Source organism: Myotis daubentonii, chromosome X, assembly GCF_963259705.1.
Source record: "Myotis daubentonii chromosome X, mMyoDau2.1, whole genome shotgun sequence".
In the NCBI taxonomy this organism is placed as follows: Eukaryota; Metazoa; Chordata; class Mammalia; order Chiroptera; family Vespertilionidae; genus Myotis; species Myotis daubentonii.
In genome coordinates, this window is record NC_081861.1 from 5052717 (window position 1) to 5075542 (window position 22826).

General features: G+C 48.5%; 1 protein-coding gene across 7 annotated transcripts; it reads right to left on the reverse strand.

Annotated features, from left to right (window-relative positions):
* Positions 1-66: 66 nt before the first annotated feature.
* Positions 67-22503, reverse strand: GRIPAP1 (GRIP1 associated protein 1). 7 transcript variants are annotated; one of them, XM_059679658.1, is made up of 26 exons: positions 22399-22503; positions 20269-20335; positions 20072-20133; positions 19131-19157; positions 18177-18284; positions 15552-15702; positions 14532-14716; positions 14290-14337; positions 13616-13647; positions 13468-13515; positions 13245-13344; positions 11854-11931; positions 11527-11619; positions 10583-10717; positions 9498-9593; positions 9026-9238; positions 8789-8902; positions 7225-7302; positions 7038-7133; positions 6857-6913; positions 6654-6753; positions 4588-4718; positions 3128-3250; positions 2906-2999; positions 1919-2088; positions 67-868 (listed from the first exon to the last, which is right to left on the reverse strand). In XM_059679658.1, exons 1-26 carry the CDS (start codon positions 22492-22494, stop codon positions 776-778), a joined length of 2595 nt encoding a protein of 864 aa, XP_059535641.1. In that variant the 5' UTR covers positions 22495-22503; the 3' UTR covers positions 67-775. The 7 variants fall into 7 exon arrangements, with proteins under 7 accessions (XP_059535641.1, XP_059535642.1, XP_059535647.1 ...); XM_059679659.1 differs by having other exon boundaries at positions 1919-2073; positions 22399-22502; XM_059679660.1 differs by lacking the exon at positions 67-868 and adding an exon at positions 952-1632 and having other exon boundaries at positions 1842-2088.
* Between the last annotated feature and the right edge of the window lie 323 nt (positions 22504-22826).

The window sequence follows — 22826 nt, forward strand, 5'->3', positions numbered from 1 at the left end:
CATCAGTTCATCTACTTACCCATCCTCCCATCTGTCTAATCCAGACCTACATGCCATACACATCTATTCACATATATATCTGCAGATATTTCTGTTCCATTCAGTTTGAGGGGCTAGTCCACAGTAACTGGAGACAGGCTGGGTGAGGGTGGGGGAAGGAGAGTAAAGTTGTGGCCAGAGACTTCCCCCCGATTCTAGTGGTGTAATCCCCCCTCCCCCCCCCCCTCCAGTACATCCTTCCTACTGGTTGGAAAGAATGAGAGCAGACAGTCGGTGCATGGGCCCGTCTGGCCAGATGGTATTTTGGCTGCACAACCTTTACACACACACACACACCATACACACGTAAGCACGCACACGCGCGCGTGCACACACACACACACACACACACACACGTTTCTAGAATGTTGAACATGGACCACACCCCACCCAACATCCCCAATCCCAAATGCAGAGTAGCCAGGCTTCCAGACATAAATTAAAAATAAAATAAAAAACAGTTGGTCTCTGGGAGGGAGAACTCATGCAGAGATGAAGGCAAATCCCCCTGGGAACCCCTGACACTCCCCTCGGGGTCCTCAGGCCCCAGGGACCACTGTCCTAAGACAGGGTCACTAACAACCAGCCATCAGGCCTCCATCCCCTTTAATGTCCAGTGTCCCAACCTATTTGATTTTGGTGCCAGCCCCTATTTCCCCACTTTAGCCCAAATGAATAGTGTTCAGGGGGAGGGGAGAGGAGAGGAGGGGTGGGAGTGGAGGCAGCCTGTAGGTCTTTAGCTGGATTCTCCTGGTTGTAGGTCTGGCTCAGGAGACCCCACGCACTCCTTGCTGAGCCGCACAATTTCCTGGGATAGAACTTCCATGTCCTAAGAAACAAACAAGCCATCAGGGGCCAGAGAAGGTGGCAGGGGAAGCCTGGGCTGTCTTCCTTCTTACCTCATTAAGCAATGCCTGGGACAAAAAGGTGTTTGGAGAAGTTCACAGGGCCCCCAGCAGTGGGCTGGGCTCAGGAAAGGTGGATGTGTGAGGGTGTGGAAGCTCTGGAGCTGGGGTATGGATATGGGAGTGGATCGCCTGCTGTGCATGGTGTGCTAGAGGATGTAACCCCCACCCTGGCCACCTTCTTTCTAGTAAATGATGAGTTTGCTTCTCAGAAGCAGGTGCCAGGTCTGCATTCCTTTTGACTTGCCCAGAGATGGAGTAAATATTTGGTGGTAGGATGGGCAAGTGGACGTGTAGGTAGACACATGGGGGATCCACGGCAATCAAACAGGACAAATGAACTATTCAAAGGACAGATGGAGGACAATAGGTAGGCAGGCAGGTTGCTGGGTGTGTGGGTCAAAGCTAAGATAAGGGGTGACTGATGAGCAGGCAAGAAAGAGAGCAGGAAGTCAGGAAATGGGTGGAAAGACATGGGGCTGATGATTAGATGAATGGGAAGCAGATGAACTAATAGCAGAGGTATCGATGGGAGAGTTAAATTGACTGTGTGGTATGAATGGATGAGTGAATGGATGCAAGGACAGAGGGAAGAGTGAACAAATAAACTGACAATAACAAGTTGAATGGAGAATGCAAAGATGAGGATGAAGGAATGGTTGGTGGATGGGGGGCGCTGGCAGATGACCTAGGGCAAGGGTCCTCAAACTTTTTAAACGGGGCCAGTTCACTGTCCCTCAGACCGTTGGAGGCAGGACTATAGTTTAAAAAAAAACTATGAACAAATTCCTATGCACACTGCACATATCTTATTTTGAAGTAAAAAAACAAAACAGGAACAAATACAATATTTGTATTTGCATGTGGCCCGCGGGCCGTAGTTTGAGGACCCCTGACCTAGGGGCTGTATGGCAGATGACCTAGGGAGTTGGATGGCTGCATGGACAGATGGGCAGGCTGTAGGCCACACTCGCCTTATGCAGATGCATATTCTTGGTGAGCTGCTCCTCCAACATGTTCTGTAGCTTCTTGTTCATCTCCCGAAGGTTCTCGTCACCTGGCTTCACTAGGTCTCTCAGGACACTGCCCAGCCCGCTGCGGTCTGTGTGGCCTGCTGCCACGGACACATCTGCAAGGGCCCAGGCTGAGAGCCACCCCCTCAGCAGAGCCAGAGGAGAAATGGCCAGAGCAGAAAAGAGGGAAACAGAGAACGGCGGGGGGCGGGGGGGGGGGGGACAAGCCATACCATATAGGGGGCAGAGGCTCAGCCACGTGAACCCTGGCTGTCACTAACTGCACAGGCCTGAGAAATGGGGATAATAACTAAGTCATGGAGCTGGAAAATGTATATGACTACCTGTGAAGCACAGAGCACAGTTCGCTCTCGGCACGTCAGTCGGTATTATTCCGATTCATAACAAACAAACAGGAGAGAAGAAGGTTTGAAAGAAAGGAGCAAAAGAAACAAGGCGGGGGAGGAGGAGGAAGAGGAGACAGGAGAGGGAAGGAAGAGGAGAAAAGGAGGAGAAAGGTGAGGAAGAGATAAGGACCCAAAGGGATACACATACAGAGAAAGAAAATTTCTGGAGATGGAACAATATAGACAGGAACAGTGTGACAAGATGAAGGGGGAATGGGGCACAAAGAAGAGAGAAGGGGGAGAGAGAAGAGCAAGAGACACAGGGAGAAGAAAGGAGAAAAAGGGCAGAGACACACTAGAGAAAGGAGAGTGGAGAGATGACAGAGACCCGGAAAAGAGGGAGGAGCCAAGATAAGGGAACAGAAAGAAAAACACACAGGTATGGGCCCTGCCCTGCTCTCCCCTCCGGCGGCTGTGGTCTTGTCAGTGACTTTGCTTGGTTCCAAGAGGAGAGGAGAGAAGCCTCAGCACTGGACAGTGGGGAAGGAGAGAGCAGGTGAAAGGCTGGATGAGTGGTGAGGGCTGGGGAGGGGGCACTGACCGATCCGGCTGTCCATGACGTAGGTCTCAATGATGGCGCTCTTCCTGCAGAGGTCCTCTGCCATAGAGGCGCTGCTCACCTCCAGGTGCTTCACCTGTGGGGTGGACCCCGCCCACCTCAGCCCCTGGACTGTGCATGTTCCCACATGAGGAGGGGCCGGCCAAACATCAACCGCCCTGTCCCAGCCTCCTGGCCATGTAGGGACAAGCAGGCAGACAGCACCTTCTCCTCTAGCATCCATTTCTCCTGCTGTGTTTCTGCCAGGCGCTGAAAGAGCTCAGCCACTTCCTCATCTGACAGCTCTGCTGGTCTCGGAGCCTGGGCCTGAGGGCTGCTGGATAAGGACTGCAAGGCAAAGGAGGGGAGAGAACAGTCTGGGCTCAGTGCCGCGCCCCAGACAGGATCAGGGCTGAGAATGAGAACCAAGCCCAGGGTCGGGGGTGTGGGGGGGTTTCTGCACCCAGGGCTGCAGGTAAACCTCAGCACCCTCAGAGACTCTGGATGCTCTACCTAACGGGGAGACTCATCATAGCCTGATGGAGAGCGTGAAGGGAGAACCTGCAGCACATGTGACCTAAATTCAGGACCACCAAGGGAGAGAGGAACCAGTGGAATGCTATCACCACAAAGCCAGCAGGAACATCCAAAAGGTGGAACACTTTCTGCAGGTCAACTGGGCTGGTCTCTTCTACAGGTTGGCATCATAAAAAGGGACCAGGCGAAATTCAAGAGACTTAAGGCACATAAAGCAACCAGATGCAACGTATGCTCTGAAACAAAATGCTGGTTTATAGAACACCAGCAATAAAGGACATTTTGGAGCCAACTAGAGAAATCTGATTCAGGTCAAAGTATTAGATGAGATGAAAAATTGACCAAATTGGGAGGGTTAGAGACCAGCTGAAGAAAAACAGGTTACTTATAATCTCATTTAGGCTTTAAAAAAAGAGAGAGAGTGAAAGAGGCCTGGAAGGGTATGAACTAAGGATTTATAGTGGTGATCTCTGGGTGAAGATGTGATTGCTTTGGATTTATTTTTTAAAATATTGCTTGTGCCCAGCTGGTGTGGCTCAGTGGTTGAGCATTAACCTATGAACTAGGTCACGGTTTGAATCTCCATCAGGGCACATGTCTGGGTTGCAGGCTTATTCCCCAGTAGGGGACACGAAGGAGGCAGCCAATCAATGATTCTCTCTCATCATTGATGTTTCTCTCTCTCCTTTTTCCTTCCTCTCTGAAATCAATAAAATATATTTAATAAAATAATTGCTTGTGTGTTTTAAATTTTTTTCTATCGTACACATATGGAATAATAAAAAATTATTTCCAAATAAAAGTAGCTGGCAAGGAAGCTGACATAATAGACAACAATAACGTGATAATTATGAATAGGAAAAAGGGACTTGCTGCATCGATGATGCACCTACTATGAACCACTTATGTTAACGGCACCAGGAAAGGCAGCATTAACTCACAGAAGATGAAACAGAGGGTCTTAAAGAGAATAATTTGTCTGTTCCCTACTTATAAATCTGAATCGAAGTTAGTGAACTTGGGGAAAGGCTAACAAGGAAATGGATGTGCTGGGCCCAGAGGAAGAGGTGGGTGCAGTGAAGGGAAAAGGAGGGCCCCAGAATTTGGGTAGGAGCAGCTGGAGCTGTAGGCTCTTCCTTGCCCCTTACCCGGGCTGGAATGGTCGAGCTCTCCTTCTCACGCAAGATCTCTCGGTAACTGAAGGAGGAGACGCTACTGCTGTCCCCAGTCTGGGTCCGGCTTGGTGAGTTCATTTCTGAGAGAACCAGCTCCTCGAGGCCTGGGCAGAGAGGGAAGAGAAACCTGAGCTCCAATCCCCCAGGTCCCCAGGGCAGCGACTGGCAGGAAGAGGCAGAAATCGATTTGATGAGATGGAAAAAGGCAAAAAGATACTCAGGCAGACAGAAAGATAAGGAGAGGCAGAATCAGAAAAGGGAGTTGCCTCTCTTGGCAAAGCCACGCACACCAGAAACAAAGGTGAAGAAATGGGGAGAAAGCCCTAAGCGTCGACCTATGAACCAGGAGATCAGAGTTCGATTTCCGGGCAGGGCACATGCCTGGGTTGCAGGCTCGATCCCCAGTGTGGGGTGTGCAGGAGGCAGCCGATCCATCATTGTCTCTCATCATTGATGTTTCTGTCTCTCTCTCCCTCTCTCTCTGAAATAAAAAATATATATATTTTAAAAAATGGGGAGAAAGTTGATGATGCGGCACAGGCATAAAAGTGGCATGCGCACTCAGACTCAGGGTACAGACAGCTGGAGGGGGCACAGGGGAACACCCACATGTAGAGAGAAAACCTGAGAGACAATAAGCTGGAGCAGATGACAGAGGCAGAGACCCTGGATAAGGACACGAATCAGAGCAGAAACAGAGGAGATGATGGAGAGAATTCCCGTAGCCAGGCATCTAAGTCTGAATTCCATCTAACAAACAAGAATGCATAGCACACGCCCAGAATGTTTGTTGATTCATACATTAATCTGTAACAAAACAGAAAGCAAACTCCTCTTCTATAAAAAGAGGTTACTTCAGGAGACAGAGTGTCTAGGAGAGACATTGATTTAGTGTGAGAGACACTCATTTTTGCTGCGTCACTGAAAACAGGGCCACTGTGCTTAGGCCTCCAGCCTGCAGCTGCTACGAGGTATCAGGATGGAGGGGCTGACGCCATACCCCCAGCATCTCCAGCAAGAGCAGGATGGCTGTGACAGGACAGAGAGCCAGTTTTCTCCAAGCCTGTGATATGGTAGCTGCACCAGAGCTATCAATGCATCTTATTTATTTATTTAAGCATATTTATAGGCCACTTCTTTCTTAAAAAAAAAAAAAAGTCCAAAGCAACTCAAATTGTTTCTTTTTGTTGATGCATCTTCTGGCTTAAGTGACAGAAATAACATGGACTTTAGCTGCATAATGATCACACCACAGTGTTGCTGTCTGATTGTGAGTCTGTCCCCCTGTCCCCCTAGCTCAGCTTGGAGTTCCTGGAGGACCAAGACTTGCAGGCTTTCCTATCGGGGACCCTGATCATGGGCTTGGAGGCTCAGTCCATATTTATACCTACATAACATACATTTTTATTGATTTCAGAGAGGAAAGGAGAGGGAGAGAGAGATAGAAACATCAATGATGACAAGGAATCATATATCGGCTGTCTCCTGCACGCCCCCCACTGGAGATCAAGCCTGCAACCTGCAATCTGGGCATGTGCCCTGACTGGGAATAGAACCGCCTCTTGGTTCATAGGTCATTGCTCAACCACTGAGCCACGCTGGCCGGACTGTCCATATTTATAGATGAGAGGATGCATATAAGTGATTTAGAGACACTGGATGAGGTGCGGGAGTACACATGTGGGGAAGCAGGGTGATAGAGATATAGACAGACAGAGAGAGACAAAGAGATAAAGGGAGACAAAAAAGAAAAAGGCGGGAGGAGGAAAGGAGAGAACTAGAAAAAGAAGGCAGAGAGAAAGGCAGATACAGAGAGATGACATGAGGAGGCAGAGAGACAGTAACAGAGAAGAGATACAGCAAAGAGAGAGATGGAGACTACAGAAAGAGATAATGCAGAGAAAGATAAACACAGAGAGACAGGCACAGAGAAGAAGGAAAACAGACCAAGTTCAAGAGTGAGGTATGAGAAGCAGCTCGGCCTTCAGGGCCAAGCCCTGCCGCCCTGGCCTCAGCCTCCCGAGGTGTGCATCCCTTACCGGAACGGTTCTTGCTGTTGGTGAGAATGTCCTGCAGCCGCTCCTGCAGCTTATCCGCCCGTTTCCTCTCCAGGTGCAGCTGCCGCTTGAGGTCCTTGAGCTTTGGAGGAACAGGGGGAAAGATGGGGGTTGAGGCCCAGCAGGGCCACCGGTGGGGGGATGCACAACAGGAGGGGCTGTGCTGGGACACCTCCCCGTCATACCGCAGCACTGCCCTTCTTCTCCAGGATGCGCTGTCCATCCACGGTGTCCTTCACCTCCTGCGTGACAGAGAAAGTATGGCTGGTCGTGCCGGAAGGGCTGCATGCACTGTGCTCCCTCCCTGCCCCATGAAAGCAAGCTGAGGCCTGGGGTACATCTGGGGACCATAGAGGAAACAGTGACCTGCTTCAGGTTGCTGATGGTCTTCAGGTGGGAGTCACGCTCCTCCTGGGCCTGCTGGAGCTGATCCAGAACACCCTGTAGTTCCTCTTCCTTGTTCTGGAAAGCAGAGAGCAGCTCAGGCTCACCTTGGGAGACAGTCCCAGAGCCTCTCCCTCCCCGGAGAGGAATGCCACCATGCAATGGGCACCTTCAGCTCCTTGGCGTGCTGCTCCTGACACTGCTTCAGGGCGTCCTCTTGTTCCTGCTGCTGCTGCTGCAGGGATTCCTACAAGACACGTCCCAGGTCTGGCTGTGAACTCCAGAGGCCATCACACCCAGTGACACCTGTGAGGGACTACAGCAGGGAGCCCCAGATACACAGAAAAGATACTCCTGCAAGGAACACTGTGTGCCTCTAGGCAGTACACACAAGTGTCACGTCTAGAGCTGTACTGTTCACATCCAAGACTGACATTTGCATTTACATTTTATTTAATAAGCCCGGCCGGTGTGGTTCAGTAGTTGAGCATGGACCCATGAACCAGGAGGACACAGTTCGATTCCCGGTTAGTGCACATGCCCGGGTTATGGCAGCACCATGCCCTCCTGCTAGATTCCCACTAGGGGGCGTGCAGGAGCCAGCCAATTTATGGTTCTCGTCACTGATGTTTCTATCCCTTTCTCCCTCTCCCTTCCTCTCTCTGAAATAAACACACACACACACACACACACACACACACACACACACACACAACACAGCATTACTGCAAGCCAAGAATATTGGAAGGATTTTACATATGTTAACTCATTTTACATACTCCCCAGAATACTTAGTAGGTGTTATTGTTATCCCTTTTTTACTGATGATGAATACAGGCCACAAAGAAGTCAGAAAACTTGGCCAAGGTCACACATCTAGAAAGTGGCCTGGCCCAGACTCAATCCCAGGCAAATGACTGGCTCCAGCATTTTTGCTCCTCCCAGCTCTGTGACACCATTGCTCATGCATTATGATGAGTTTGCCAGAAAACGGCAGTAAAAGCTTTTGTTTGAACAAAATGAGTATATTACAATAATTTCCTGACAGAAGTATGATTTCAGAAAAGGTGCCTTTTCAAATGTGCAGATCTGACATTCTGCCCTATGTTTTTTAAAATATATTTCTATTCTTTTTAAAAAATATGTTTTTTGATTTTTTACAGAGAGGAAGGGAGAGGGATAGAGAGTCAGAAACATCAATGAGAGAGAAACATCGATCAGCGGCCTCCTGCACATTCCCCACTGGGGATGTGGCCGCAACCAAGGTACATGCCCTTGACAGGAATCGAACCTAGGATCCTTCAGTCCACGGGCCGATGCTCTATCCACTGAGCCAAACTGGTTAGGCTATTCTTTTTTTAATATATATTTTTATTGATTTCAGAAAGGAAAAGAGAGGGAGAGATAGAAACATCAATGATGAGCAAGAATCATTAATCAGCTGCCTCCTGCACATCCCCTACTGGGGATCAAGCCCGCAACCCAGGCATGTGCCCTTGACCAGAACTGAACCTGGGACCCTTCAGTCTTTAGGCCGACACTCTATCCACTGAGCCAAACCAGCTAGGACAACATTCTGCCTTATTGATGGCCATTGCCCGATGCTCTCCACTAGGCTGTGCTAGTGAGCCAGGGAATCTCAGAAAGTTCCAAGGCCTGACCACTCCTTGTTCCCTGGGTTTCTCAAGTACCCCGACCAGGCCCTGTGCCTCATTCACCAGGCCCCAACTCACCTCAGCCTCCTTCAGGCGCCGTTCAAACCAGCCCTTGGCTCCATCCATAGAGTGTACCTGAGCTTGAAGCTCTTCCACTGTCTGCTGGAGACTCTCCAGTTCCCGAGTGCGGGCCTGGGAGAGGACAGACTGTCATGGGCCAGGTAGGTGGAGGAGTGGGCACCTCACCCACACCATCAGCAGTGCTGTGTTCCTCCTATCTGAAAGGTGGATGTGCATCATCATCTACCCACTCACCTTCTCCTCTCGGATCTGGGCACGGAGCTCCTCCTCCTGCCGCTTCTTGTCCTCATGCAGCTCACGGAGCTCGCGCTCATAACGGGCACGCACCCCCAGCACCTCCTTCTCATGCCGAAGTCGGACAGCTCCTAGCTCTTCCTTGTGCTGGGACTTCTCCTGCAGCGTCTCTATTGCTAGCTCATCCAGCATGGCCTTCCTCTTCTCAGCACTCTGGGGACCAGGAAGGTGGAGCAGGAGGATGTCAGTCAACATCCTCCCTAAGAAGGCCCACTACCCTCTCCTCGGGCCCAAGGAACAAGCCAAACTCCACCTCTCCCCCAGCCCCACAGAACTGGCTGTTACTCACCCATCCTCATGGAACTGGTCACTTACCATCCCTTCCTTTCCCCATGAGTTGGGCCACATCACCTGCCCCATCCCCGTGAACCAGGCTAATCCCTCCTCTTGCAGTCTTCCCAGAGGTGCCCACCTTCCGAGCATCCTGTAGTTCCTGGGTCAATTGTTCCTTCTCCTGACTGATTTCTTGAAGTTGTTCCAGCAGCCGACTATTGGCCCGTAATGACTCCTAATGTGGGACAAAGGGCGTGTTTGATAAAGAGCCCCTAAGAGGTAGACACTTTCAGTAGAACCTCTCCCTAAACCCTGTAAAGTGAACATTGTCCTCTGCATTTCTACATGAGAAACAGGACAGACTGCTAGCTGCTTTCCAGTATTCATTCTCCCTTACTTCCCTAACAACAGACTTTGTGGTTGGGCACATGTGGTCTAGCTGATGTTTCCCTGCCTCCCTCACAATGAGGTGCAGCCACAGAATTAAAAGTGGTGAGTATATGCTGGGTCCTTCTCCCTTTTCTCCTTCCTTTCAGATGAAATACAAACATGATGGCAGGTGAGCTTGAGCAAGCATCTTGGAGGCCAAGAGAGTCTTTTGTTGAAGATGGCAGAATAGCAATGTAGACAGAACCTGGGTCATTAGTGATGGATCAGAAGCCATTGTCCCGCCCTAGCCGGCTTGGCTTAGTGGATAGAGCGTCAGCCTGCGGACTGAAGGGTCCCAGGTTCGATTCCAGCCAAGGGCACATGCCTGGGTTGCAGGCTCCATCCCCAGTAGGGGGTGTGCAGGAGGCAGCTGAACAATGATTCTCTCTCATCACTGATGTTTCTATCTCTCTCTCCTTCTCCCTTCCTTTCAATAAAGGAATATATATATATATATATATATATATATATATATAGCCATTGTCCCATCCCTGCTGCCTTCCTACCTAGATTCTTACATGAGAGAGAACTAAACTTCTATCTTATTCAGTAGAAACCACTATTGTTCTACTGTCTATTATGGAATCACAATGGCTTTCCTAACTAACTGAAGATGTTTAATCTCAGAGAAGGGAAACAACTTGGTCTAGAACACACATGTGCTAATATGTTAGAGAGCCACACTGGAAACCAGGTCTTCCTAAATGCACAGTCTTCCCACTGCACCTCATTGCAAACTCCACTAAGCCAGCAAAGGGGAACTAGGAGAAGACAGGTTATGGCCAGAGGTGTCACCTGAAGCTGGGAGTTGAGGTCATCTTTCTGTCCCATGAGGTGCTCATACTCAGTCTGCCGCAGCTGCAACTCAGATGTCACCTGAGCAGTCTGTTCCCGGAGCATATTCAGCTCTTGGGTCTTTGCTGTTTGGATCTAAAGAAAGTAGTGGTGATGGGAAATGGATTAAAATGTGCCTTTGGGGGCCGGTCACAGGGTGTGAGCCTCCCAGTTCCAAGGAAACAGGGAGGGAAGAGGAAAGAGAGCCAGGAGAGGAAGACTTTCAAAGAGAAAAACAGTGGGAGAAAGATCAACAGGGGAATGGATAAACGTGGCATATTCATACAATGGGATAGTACACAGAGATAAAGGAACAAACCAGTGCTACATATGAATAAATCTCACAGATATAATGCTGCAAGATGGAAGCCAGACACAAAAAAATGGGTGTATAATTCCATTTACATAAAGTTAAAGGACAAACACAACTAATCTATGTTGCTAGGGGTCAGAGGAGTGGTTACTTTGGAGGAAGTATATAGATTGAGAAGGGCAGAAGGGATCTCTGGAGTGCAGAAATGCTCTGTGTCCAAAAAATGAAAAAGAAAAAACAGAAATGCTGTCTTGATCTGGGTGGTGGCTATATGGCGATAGATAGATAAATGATAGATAGATAGATAGATAGATAGATAGATAGATAGATAGATAGACATGATTCAGAGTGTACACTTGAGACTAGTCCCTTTCTTGTACTGTGCTGGAGAGAAACTAGAATGCAAGAGTAGTAGGGATAGATGGTGAGAGAGAAGAGGACGGGAAGCCAACAGAAAGAAGCTGAGAATGAAACAGAAACAGAGGTGGAAGAACTGCATGAGGTCAGGACTACACTGCCCCAACATGAATCAGAAGCAGAGGGAGATGGGGAACTGGGAAGGGATCAGCGAGGGCTCCCAACTGTCCTGTACCTGCTCCAGGGCAGCCAGGTTAATCCTCAAGGCCCTTTTCTCAGCCAAAAGTCTTTTTACTTGTTCCTTTGCATCCGCACTCTTGATGGACACCTGGTCCCACGCCCACAACAGGTGAGAGTGGGTCCAGAATAGGAGGACAGGCAAGAAAAGACACAGAACACACACACACACACACACACACACACACACACACACACACACACACACACAGAAGAACCACAACTAGGAAAAGCAGAAGCCCTGGGGCCTTGCCTGCCTGTACAATACCCACTTGTACTGCCCCACCCTTGCCCCCATCTCGCTGAGCCCACCAGTATGATGTACCTGATCCTGTAGGGCTCGCAGAGCTGCTGCGTGTTCCAGCCGTTCCCCCTGTCGCTGATCTCTTAGCTCTGCCAGGCTCTGTGGGGACCAGATCAGGGGAGGCCATTCTAGATCTCAGCCTCCTCTGAGATACACAGAACTACACAGACTCCCTTTTTGACCACCTGAAAGCATGTTCCCAGTATTTAGGCATCTCAAAATACCCAGCCATCAGAGATCTCAGGTTCACCCAGACTCTAGGTCATTACCCCCAGAGGCCTCAGACACCCCTATATCCCAGTTCCAAGCACCTCAGAAAACACCTAGGCTCCTGGTGATTTCAAACTCACTCTGTGAAAGGCCCCATCTGTGAAAGGTCTCACATTCACCCAGATTCCAGTTTGGAGGCCCCCCAATTCTCAAACACAGTCAGCCCTCAAGGACTAGAGCTTCACCCAGATTCCAGACTCCAACCTCAAAGGGTTTCAGATATACTCAACCCCCATATCCTAACTCCCAAGAGTCTAAGATCCACCCAAAATCATAGCCCCAGACTCTAGAGGGCTCACACTCATAAAGTCTTCTAGTTTTCAACTCCTAGTGAGGTCTCAGACCAAAAACCCCACCCACCATCTGCCACTCTGGTCCCCAGTCTCTGGGAATCTTCAGACCTAGCTAACTGAAGACCCAGCTTTACCCAGACTTCTGTCCCCAGCTTCTAGCAGCCTTAGACCCACAAGCTACCATATTCCCCAATCCATAGGACTTCAGACTCACCTACTCTAGGGGGAAGCCTGGAGGTTTTAAAGTCACCCAGGCCCAACCCTCAGACCCAACTAGACTTTTGCTCTAGTCGCTGGATGTCTCACCCTCACCAGTTTTCTATTCATAGTCCACAGGACCTCAGGACCACCCAGCCTACATGACCCAACTTCCTAGGTGCTTCAGACCCAATACTCTGAGGGTCTCAAATGCACTCAGCCTTCAGGCACAATAGTCTCACCCTTGAAAGTCTTGTACCTACCCAGCCCACATAGATCTCAAAGTCATCCAACCTCCAGGGAGTTCAGACTCACTCCAACTCCTGGTCTTAGTTCCCAGTGATCACAGATTTCTCCAGACTCCTGTCTCCAACTCCCTAGTTGCAGATTCATCCAAACTTGTGGCATATAGCCACAAGTCCTCAGTCCTCTGAGACCTCTGCTTCATGTGGACTCCTAGCCCAACTCCAAGGGCTCTTGAGGCTCCTTAGTTCCCATTTTCCTAGCTCTTGGAAGGCCCAGGACCCATCCAGTCCCTATATTTCTGACACAAGAAATTTTAGACTTTCCAACTAGTCTCCCTAGACCCAGAGCTCCCTGGCCTCCCAGCCCTGGTCCCTATCGTAGCGACCTCAGAACCCAGCCCCTCACCTGATTGGCAGCGTCGAGCTCCTGCTGCAGCTTCTGATTTCTAGCCAACTGAGCTTTGAGATCAGCTTCCTTCCGCTGTTGTAATTCCTCAATCTTGTTCCTAAGGGTGACGGGAAGGGGTACGTTGACCATGATCTAAGGACCAATCTCCCAGCTCTGACCCAGTTAATTCTGGTGGGCACTGTCCCTGTTGTCCACCAATACCTCCAACCCTAGTAGTTACCGGCTATCATTGAATAGTGTCTCCTTCTCTGTCTGTAGACGGCAAAAACTGGACACATACAGACAGACATAGTTGAGTCAGTGCCATAAGTCAGTCCTCCCTAGTCCCACCAAATCCCTTCCCCCACTTCTGGAGAAAAGAAATTTACCTTTCTTGCTTCTTTTTCAGTTTCTCTGAGAGCTAGGGTAGGGAAGGGGGTACAAACAAGTGATAACAACCATAATATTAGTAAAGACAAAAATATACTGAACATTTACAGATACTTCTTACTAAGTTCTTTTTGGAAGCTGAATTTACTTATGTTATCTCATGGAAACTGAGTCTCAGAAGGGTTCAGTCATTTGGTTGCCCAGATGGTCAGCAGCAAAAATATGATCTCCCAGCATTTACATCCCCAACATATTGACCAATGGCTACATAATAGAATGGCTAGGTTGGAAGGCCTGGAAAGCAGGATCATGATTGCATTACACAACACTGGGTCTCCAACTCCTAAGATAAGAGCCTGCAGTGTATAAGTTCTTGGATGGATGGATGGATGGATGGATGGATGGATGGATAGACTGATGGATAGTTGGATGACCAAGCAGAGCTGGGAGGACACAGAATAAAGGAATGGGGCCCACCATGTACAAGACATAGTGGGACTACATTAGCCCACTCCATAATGAAAGCAACTCTGAGACTTAATGCTAGAGTCTGTTTCACAGACAACAAAACTGAGGCTATGAGAGTACTAAGCCAGCTTTTCTCTTGCTCGGGGAAGCATGGCAGGTAGGAAAGGAGATCAGGCAAAGGCCAGGGAAAGCTTGGCAGTCCTACCTTAGCAAGTTCTTCCTGTAGCCTGGATGTTTCGGCTTGCTTTGAACTCTACAGGGAAGGAAAAAGGAGGGGGCTGTCATAAGCAAGGGGGAGGTTAGGCTTGTGCTTTCCCCTGCCCTCCTGCCTCCCAAATATATCCACCCACGAGACTGTGATGTCACAACCATCTCCATGGGGTCATGAGCAGAGCTAGGGCATCTGCCCACCGCCTGGCATCCCAACCCCAACAAACCCAAACTCACCTCCAAGCCTTGTAGTTGCTCCCAGAGCAATTTCTTCTCCTCCTTCTCCATTTCCCACTTCAGCTCCACCTCTGCCAGTGGCATGGGGGATAAGACGGTGGGGGTTTGGTTCTCTAGCTGGTCCCCTTGGCCTTCAATGGCAGCTGTGGACTTCCCAGCCTCTTTCCCATAGCGCTCCTGCAGAGCTAGTGGGTAGAACAGAGATATATGATGCATAAGGTGATCTTCGAAGACCCTTGCTATGTGTCAAATAGAGGGTGAATCGAGCTTTGACCCCTCAGGTAGCAGAGACTCTGCCCCAAAGACCACAAGCCTACAAAACAAAGGTTCAGCCCCATCCACACAAATCACAAATCTTTTAAGTCCCACCAACTACTGAAATCCTGTTTATGATCAAATTAGACCAAGTTTGTTTCCCAAGCCCTGCCCATAGCCCTCCAAGGTCATGCTCACAATCTTCCACTGCCTACTTAGAGCTGAAATTTCCTATGAACTCCTGATCCCTGGCCACATTCTACAGTCTCCCTCCTGGTCACCAAACTACCACCCACAACCCCACAATCCCCAGCTGCTCTCCAAAAATCCACATATCAGAACCCTTCCACATTCTATCAAGTTTCCTCTCAGCTTTGTTCTCAGGCCCCACTGACAATCTAGGCTTAGAATCTCCCCACCATTCCTTCATTCCCCTTCTCTGTTTAGCAAACATCTCCTTTCTGATGCTCTATTTGCTAATCTGTAAAATCTGGTAGGTATTAGGCACTGAACTAAACTCAGAAAACTCAGAAATGTACCACCTCTTATCTCTACTACAGTTGCCCATGGGATAGACATCACTACACACACTTTATAAATGAGGAAGCTTTGGCTCAGAGAGGTGAAATGGCTTGTCCAAAGTCATACACTGGGGTCCATGGCAGGGCCAAGCTTGATTCTGAAGCCTTTCCACCTATTCTAAGGAGGAAAACACCCTTCTCAAGCCCCAAGGTCCCACACATCCCCAGGAGGGCTTCCACATACCTGCCACATTCTTCTGCAAGGCTGTATTTTCTGCCTGCAGTCTCAGCAGCTCCCCATCCACAACGCTCCCGGCCTGGGCAGCCCCTGCCTTGGAAGCCTCATCCTTCAATTGCTGGTTCTCCAGCTCCAGATGTTCCATCTGGCTGCAGAGCTGAGCAGAGGAAGAACGAGGTGGTGGAAAGGCAGAGAATCAGAATATTTGCTGAAATATACAAAGTACTTGGCCCATGCACTTACTTTATAATTCATTTCATTCCCATAACACTCCTGTGATGTAATGCTCTCATTATTCATTATCCCCACTTCACAGATAAGAACACTGAGGCACAGATGTTAAATGACTTTCAAATTCACACATCTGTTAAGTGGCAGCCACAGAAGTTTGAGAATACTGAGAACAATTTTCTGCTTGCCCACTCCAACCTCACAGTCGTAATCCAAGACCTCAGGCTCCTCTGGAAGTTGCTGGTCCAAGATGTCTGCATCACGGAGAGCCCCACCGCCATCCCTCTTCTGTGGTAGGGTCTGTGTCTGGGAGCCTAGGCACCACAGACAGCTTTTAGGGCATTTCCGGGGCCAGCACTGCCCATAGCCCCATATCGTCAGCCCTTGGTCTTGGAGAGGTGTACAATGCAAATAAAACTAAGCCAGCTCCTTAACTCCTGACTAAAATACATTTCTCACAGCTGATCTGAAAAGATCCTGTGTCCCATTTTCAGATGAGAATACTGAGACCCACAGAGAATTTTTATTTTATTGCCCGGGATACTTTCTTTTTATATATTTTTATTGATTTTAGAGAAGAAGGAAAAGGGAGAGATAGAAACATCAATAATGACAGGGAATCATTGATTGACTACCTCCTGCAATGCCCCCATTGCCTGGGATACTTTCTACCCAGAACATTATTCCTTTAATCCAGTTCTTCACGACTGGCTTGTATCCTTCAGTGCTCTGATCAAATGTCACCTTTCAAGTGGTATCCCCTAACACAGAAATTCCAATACTCTCTGTATCTTTTTGTACCTTTTTGAAATTCCAATACTCTCTAGCACAGTACTCTGTTCATTCTTTCTTATCTGCACTGATCACACCTAAATTTAACTAATGTTTTTAATTTCTTAAGGCTCTGAAAAATTCTGGATCATAAATTCTAATTGACATTAAATTTTCTTTGGTAATATGGGGTTAAAACACAGATTCTGAAACCAGACTGCTTGAATGTGAATTTCTACTCTGCCATTTTATTAGCTGTGTGACCTTAGGACAAATTGCTTCCTCTCTCTGGGGCTCAGTTTTCCTCATCTGTTAAATAGGAATACTAGTAAAGCACATCAAACAGGACCTGTTATACAGTAAACACTATATAACTGTCAGCTATCAGTACTACTATTATTTGTTTACTATGTTATAATCTTACCCTCAGAATGTAAGCTCCCCATCCTACCCCCAGAATGTAAGAGTGGGGACCATTTTGTGCCTCTCACAACTATTTCCATAACACAGAGCACACAGCAGATGCTAAATAATGATTTGTTGAAGTAACAACTGAGCTGAAATATCTTGGTAAATAAGTGATGAGAGGCAAGCCTGGAATATAGGTGTCTCTGTGAGCACTTCCAGTTCCCAGGAGGAAAAGTGTGAAGGAGGTTCTCTACCTGGTCCAGGGCCTAGCCCAGAGTAGGTGCTGGGAAACATGAGCTGGATTTATGGAGGAACACCTGCCTCTGCCCCAATGTGCAAGGCTGTGTTCTAAGTAGTTTACAGACATTTACCCATTCAGTCCTCACAAAAGGCCTGCAGGGTAGGTACTGTCATTATCATCATTTCCATTTTAAGCATTTGGGAGCCAGGCAACAGGCAGACCAAGTGTCATGCTCAAGATTGCAGTTAGTAAAAGGGAAGCCAAGAGTTTAATCTAGGCCTCCTGGCTCTTAACTACTCCTTGCTAAGTCACCTCTCCTGGAATTGTACCTGCTTACAGGTTGGTGTGTGTTTTTGTTTTTTAAGGTCTTAAGCACTACAGTCTCATGTGGAGCCTTGGAAATGCCATTTTGTTGTCATGATACATTTTTCCTTAAAACACACTAAAAACTTAGACAATCATTGAGCAGAAATACAGAATAGAGACAAGGAACAAAATATAATGTTTGTAACTGCCTTGTAAGTTTAGATGTAGCCAGGACAGTAAAACCGCTGAGGCGATAGAATTATCCAACCCAGGATGAATTATGTAGAACTAGAACACCAGGCTCATGTCAGGAAGAAAAAAGGGAAGTAGCTTGAATATCTGTCCAGCCTATGTTAAACATAAGAACTTTACCCACCAACATTCTGGGGTTCCATAGCATCAGCCCCAAACATACACAAGGAGATTGAAACTCAGAGAAAAGGAATGACTTGGTCAGGAAACAGTTGACCTCAGGGCTTGGAGTCTTCTAATCACAGCCTAGTAGGTAGCCCCATCTGTCAAACCACTGCCCCCCAAACAGAAAGTTAGGACTTGTTTCAGCACCATGGACAGTGATCCAGGGCCAGCCCCTGTTCAATAGCCCTCAGCTGCCTTGCAGCTTCAGCCCAAGTGGCTCCAACCCCTCAGACCCCCCCCTCGGCTATCCCAGGCACCTTGCTGAACTCGGCCATAAGTGTGCTGTTCTGCAAGCGGAAGTCCTCCTCTTGGCTGTGCAGCTTTGCTTGCAGCATTTCATTTTCACTTAGCAGCCCCTCGACTTCCTGCAGTGGCAGACAAGGACCAGGTCTCCGACAGGGGCAGAAAGGATGTGGAGGCAGGGCAAAGGAACAGAGAGAGGAAGAAAATGACATGGGTGGGGAGAAAATAGAGTACAGAGAATGAGACAGGTGAAATCAGGAGATACAGGGAGAAAGAGATGCCAGGAGAGATAAAAGAGGAGACAGGGAGGGAGACAGACAGGTATAAGGGGTAGAGAGAAGGAAAAATAGGGAGGGACAGAGAGAGACATGAGTCAAAAAGAGTGGGAGGAAAGGGAGAGGTAGGTAGAAATAGGGGAGGGGGAGGTAGAGATAGGGAAGGGTATAGATAGGAGAAAAGAGAGAGATGGAGAGAAAAGAAAAAAGAAAAGGTAGGAAAACAGAGAGATAAGATCAGACAGACCAAGAGAATGAGAACAGAACAGAGAGAGAGGACAGAGAGAGTCAGGGAAAGAAATGTGTGAGGAAGAGAGAGGAATGGGAGAGAGAGAAACAAGAAGTCAGAAAGAGAGATAAAGAAAACAGAAATGATGGCAGAGATAGGTACAGGTGGGGGAGAGACAAAGAGAAGGTTGGGGAGAGAAACAAGAGTCAGAGAGAGAGGAAATGAAGACAGAGAGAAGGATAAAAACAAAGGGAGAAGGAAAGACTCACAGAGAGAAGCACAGGGTGAAAGATGAATGAAGACAGGTAAACAAAGACAGACACAGTAACATATGGCAGTGAAATGATAGTCATGGATGCAAGTGTATACACAGAGAAAGGCCAGTACTAGGAGATCCCAGCATACAGCAATTTCCCTGCTAAGACAGTCTCCCAGACACATTCACCCATCATGGGTCCCCTTACCTGAGCTTTCTTGCTCTTGCTCAGTGCCTAAAGGTGAGGGGGAGGGAGAGAGAAAAGGTAAACAGGGAGGGACAAGTGTCAAGGGGGGACAATGTCAACAGGGGTTGGGGGATGGTAGCTTGCATGACAATTTGTAGCCTACAAGAATGATGCAGTGAGTGGCATCCTGCTTACATCCTTTCCTCTCTTAGTAAGTTCGTGGGTCTTAGTATTTAACCCTTCATGGGTTGGGTCTCCAGGCTCAGACATTGTGGCTGTATTGCTACATCTGTCCAAACAGGTCTATGTGGATCCCTGTCATGCAGCAGGAAAACTGCTGTTCCACTGCTGAGCAGCTGAGGGCATTGTCAGGTAGGGAAATCAGCACCCTACCAAAGAAAAGCCCAGGTTTCCGACTTTCTGCATTCTGTATTCCTTCATCTAACATGTATTTCTGGAGCACACATTATGTATAACAATGTGGTATGCATAGACACATAGCAGTGAAGAAAGAGACAAAGGAGGGCCTTGAATGCCTTGAGGGGCCACAATAGCGTATATGCTATCTCATCTTCAGAGGCCTGGAGATGGTAGGTCCAGTCGCACTTTACCAACAGGACCAGAACAAGGATGGAAAGTATGAGCAAAAGGCAGGAGAGTGGAGGGGAGGAGGAAGATTCAAAGCAGATTTACCACTAGATTTGACTCTTTAGTTAAATGTTTGTGAATGAGGATAAGTATGTAATTGAAATTAAAAATGAATTAAGAGTAAATTAAAATTAATCGATAAATTAAGCAGGATTAGATGAAATTAGCAAACTAAAGAGGTTTCGTGAGAATTTGTTGAATGACTAATGATAGCATGTAACATTAGATTTGGTTCACAGAGGGGCTCACTGGAGCGATGAATGAATCAGATGGCTACAGGGAAGCATGGGTGGGTGAGTGGTGGAGGGAGCTACCTTCTGAGCTTTGTTGAACTCCTTATCCAGGTAGGCGACCTTCTGTCGAAGACTGGTGAGTTCTGGTGTGGGTAAAGCAGGGTGTCTCAGCCACAGTCAGTGGCCAGGAGCTGAAAGGTCTTCCCACCAGGCCTCTGAGGTGTTCTCCCTTAGCCTCTGTCCCCCAAGCCACCCCCCTCTGAGACCCTCTGGCTCACCAACACCATTCTTGCGTAGTTCATCTGAAAGCTGGTAGTTGTTTGTTCGGAGTTCCAGAAGCTGAGCCTTGAGTGGGGAAGCAGAGAAGGGAAATGGTTTGGTCAGGAATATGCCCCTAACCTCACCATGAGGGTACCAATCCCATGAGCCCCATAGACCCTGCTGCCCTCCTTGTGCCTTTTTAGTTGCTCCTTAAGACCTGTGCATCCTGCATCCTAAAAAAGCTTCCAGATTCTCAGCCCCTACCCCACTTTCTCCAGTTCTATTTATAATCACAGCCAGCTGAACCTCTTTATCTCCCTGCTGCTTCCATCTCTTCCAATTCACTATGCACTGATCTAGTCAGGCTCTTGCTTATGTGTGTTCCATGGCTCTCCATGCCCATAGGATAAAGTTCCTCCTCCTCCCTTCTCCTGGCTGACCTTGTCACACACTAAAAATTGTTCTGACTGTCTTTCTGTCAGGAGTGAGGGTATCTATCCTCTTGGCCAGAGCAGGGGGCAGGGGCTTGCCTTCTTTCCTCTTTCCCAAGGGAAGAGGGCCTGGTAGTCTCTTGACCAGTTTTACTGAGTAAAAAAGGGCTTGTCAGGGTCCCAACCCCCAAAGGCTTTCAAAATATGTCCAGTCCCCTTTCAAGAATTGAGGGAAAGTAAAGTATGAACCATGTCAAACAGCATTCAGCTACCTACCAACCTTGTAGGGCCCTAATGCCAGTTTTTCCCAGAACCAGTCTCCCTTACTCCACCAGGATCTTTCCCTCCCATGCACCAGCCTCCACCCACCTGGTTCTGTGCTAAAGGTCAGAGGGAGTGGCCTCTGCAGAATCTTTCCTGCCTCTGTCCTCTCCCTGACCCAGTGATCTGTCTCCCACAGTCTAATCCAATTGGTACACCCTTGGCACCCATCTGGAATTCCTATCCATCAGAGCCCAATGATTTTTCCCTCACTCATCTCCTAATGAAATCAATCTTCCCCACTCAAGGGTCCCCACCCCCCCTCAAGATCTCCCCAGTCATTATCCAATGGGATGGCCCTACAACCTTCAGAGATTTTCTCCCACAAGGCTTTGGGTGGGCCAGTTGGATTGCTCTTACCCAGAATCCCCTGCACAAGTTACAGGGAATTCTGGGTAAGAATCCTTTCATGGTCCAATGACCTCAACCTTCCACCCTCAGGGTCCCTCACACAGGGATGACTGGTTTTCCTCATTCAAAGACCTGTCCTCCCTCAGAGTTCCTCCTCTCCTCCCACAGGACCCTACTCAGGGTTTTCCACTTTCAGAGTCACCCCCCTCAACCCAATGGTCTTTCCCAGTACAGAACTCTCTCAGCAATGGCCCACTCTGGCCTTTCAGCCCATCTCAGAGCCTCTCCCCTCCCAAAAAAAATAATCAAGTGGTTACAGTACACAGTTAGGGTACTTCCCCAAAGCTCAGTGATCTCCACTTCTTGTGGTCCAAGGTATCATTCCTTTGGTCCTCTCTCTAACATGAATTAATGGTATTACTCATTCAGGGACTTCTTTACCCCAGGCGTAATTACCCCTAATCATCCAATGGTACCTGCCCCCTCTTGGGATCCACTACCAGCACCACACACAGGATCTCCCCTTCCCAGGAACAATAACATGTGGGGTCTTTCCCCAACCCCCTGGCATAATGGTATCTCCCACAAAAATGTCCACCTCCCAGCGGGTTATGTTATGGCCCTCTCAAGGGCTCCCCCCATTATGACGTAAATGACCCAACGCCCACTTCCTTCCTCTCTAGACAAAATGGTTTCTCCCTCTCAGGATCTCCTTCCCTCGAACCCTAACGTTATCATCATCCACCCGTGGTGTCCTCCCACACAGGCCAAAGGTCTCATCTCCTCCAAGTCTGAGTAACGAATCCCCCACTCTAGGACTCTTTCCTCTGCCCATAGAGCTCACAGAATTCAACCCCTTAGAGCCCAATAGTATCTCGGAATTCAATAGCCTCACCACTCAGAGCCTCAGTTTCCCTTCTCCGGACCAACCCCTTAGACTCAAGGTCCATCCCAACCAACCCCATCTCAGAGCCTGTGGCCTGATCTCTCTCTACTCCGCCCCCAATAGCCCAGCCCGGTGGTCTTTTCCCCGGTGAGCAGCACCTGCATCCGTTGAAACTCCTCCTCGGACAGAGCTTGCGCCATGTTCCTCCCCCCTCCCCCCCCCAACAGCTCAATGCGCAGACGCAGCTCTGTCATAATGAGGGTGGGACCAAACCACTGGCCAGGAATTGAGGGGGAGGAATCGATTCCGGAAGTTCAGCGTTTTGGAGACGGAAAGAAAAGAATGAAACGGACAGGTCTGATTAATTGTAATTTAATGTTTTATCAGGCTCTAGGTCATCTGGTCTAGCGTTCGAGCTCTCATAGAATATCTGTTTTGATGTGACACTATGGCCTCCCTGTGTCATGGGTGGACTCGTCGGGAAGGAAGTTTTTGCCGACAGAAAATCACCCTTCCACGGTTCTCCTTTAATGAGAATGGTTGACTTAATAACCTGAGAAATGAAAGCGGAAGCACTGCCTCGTCT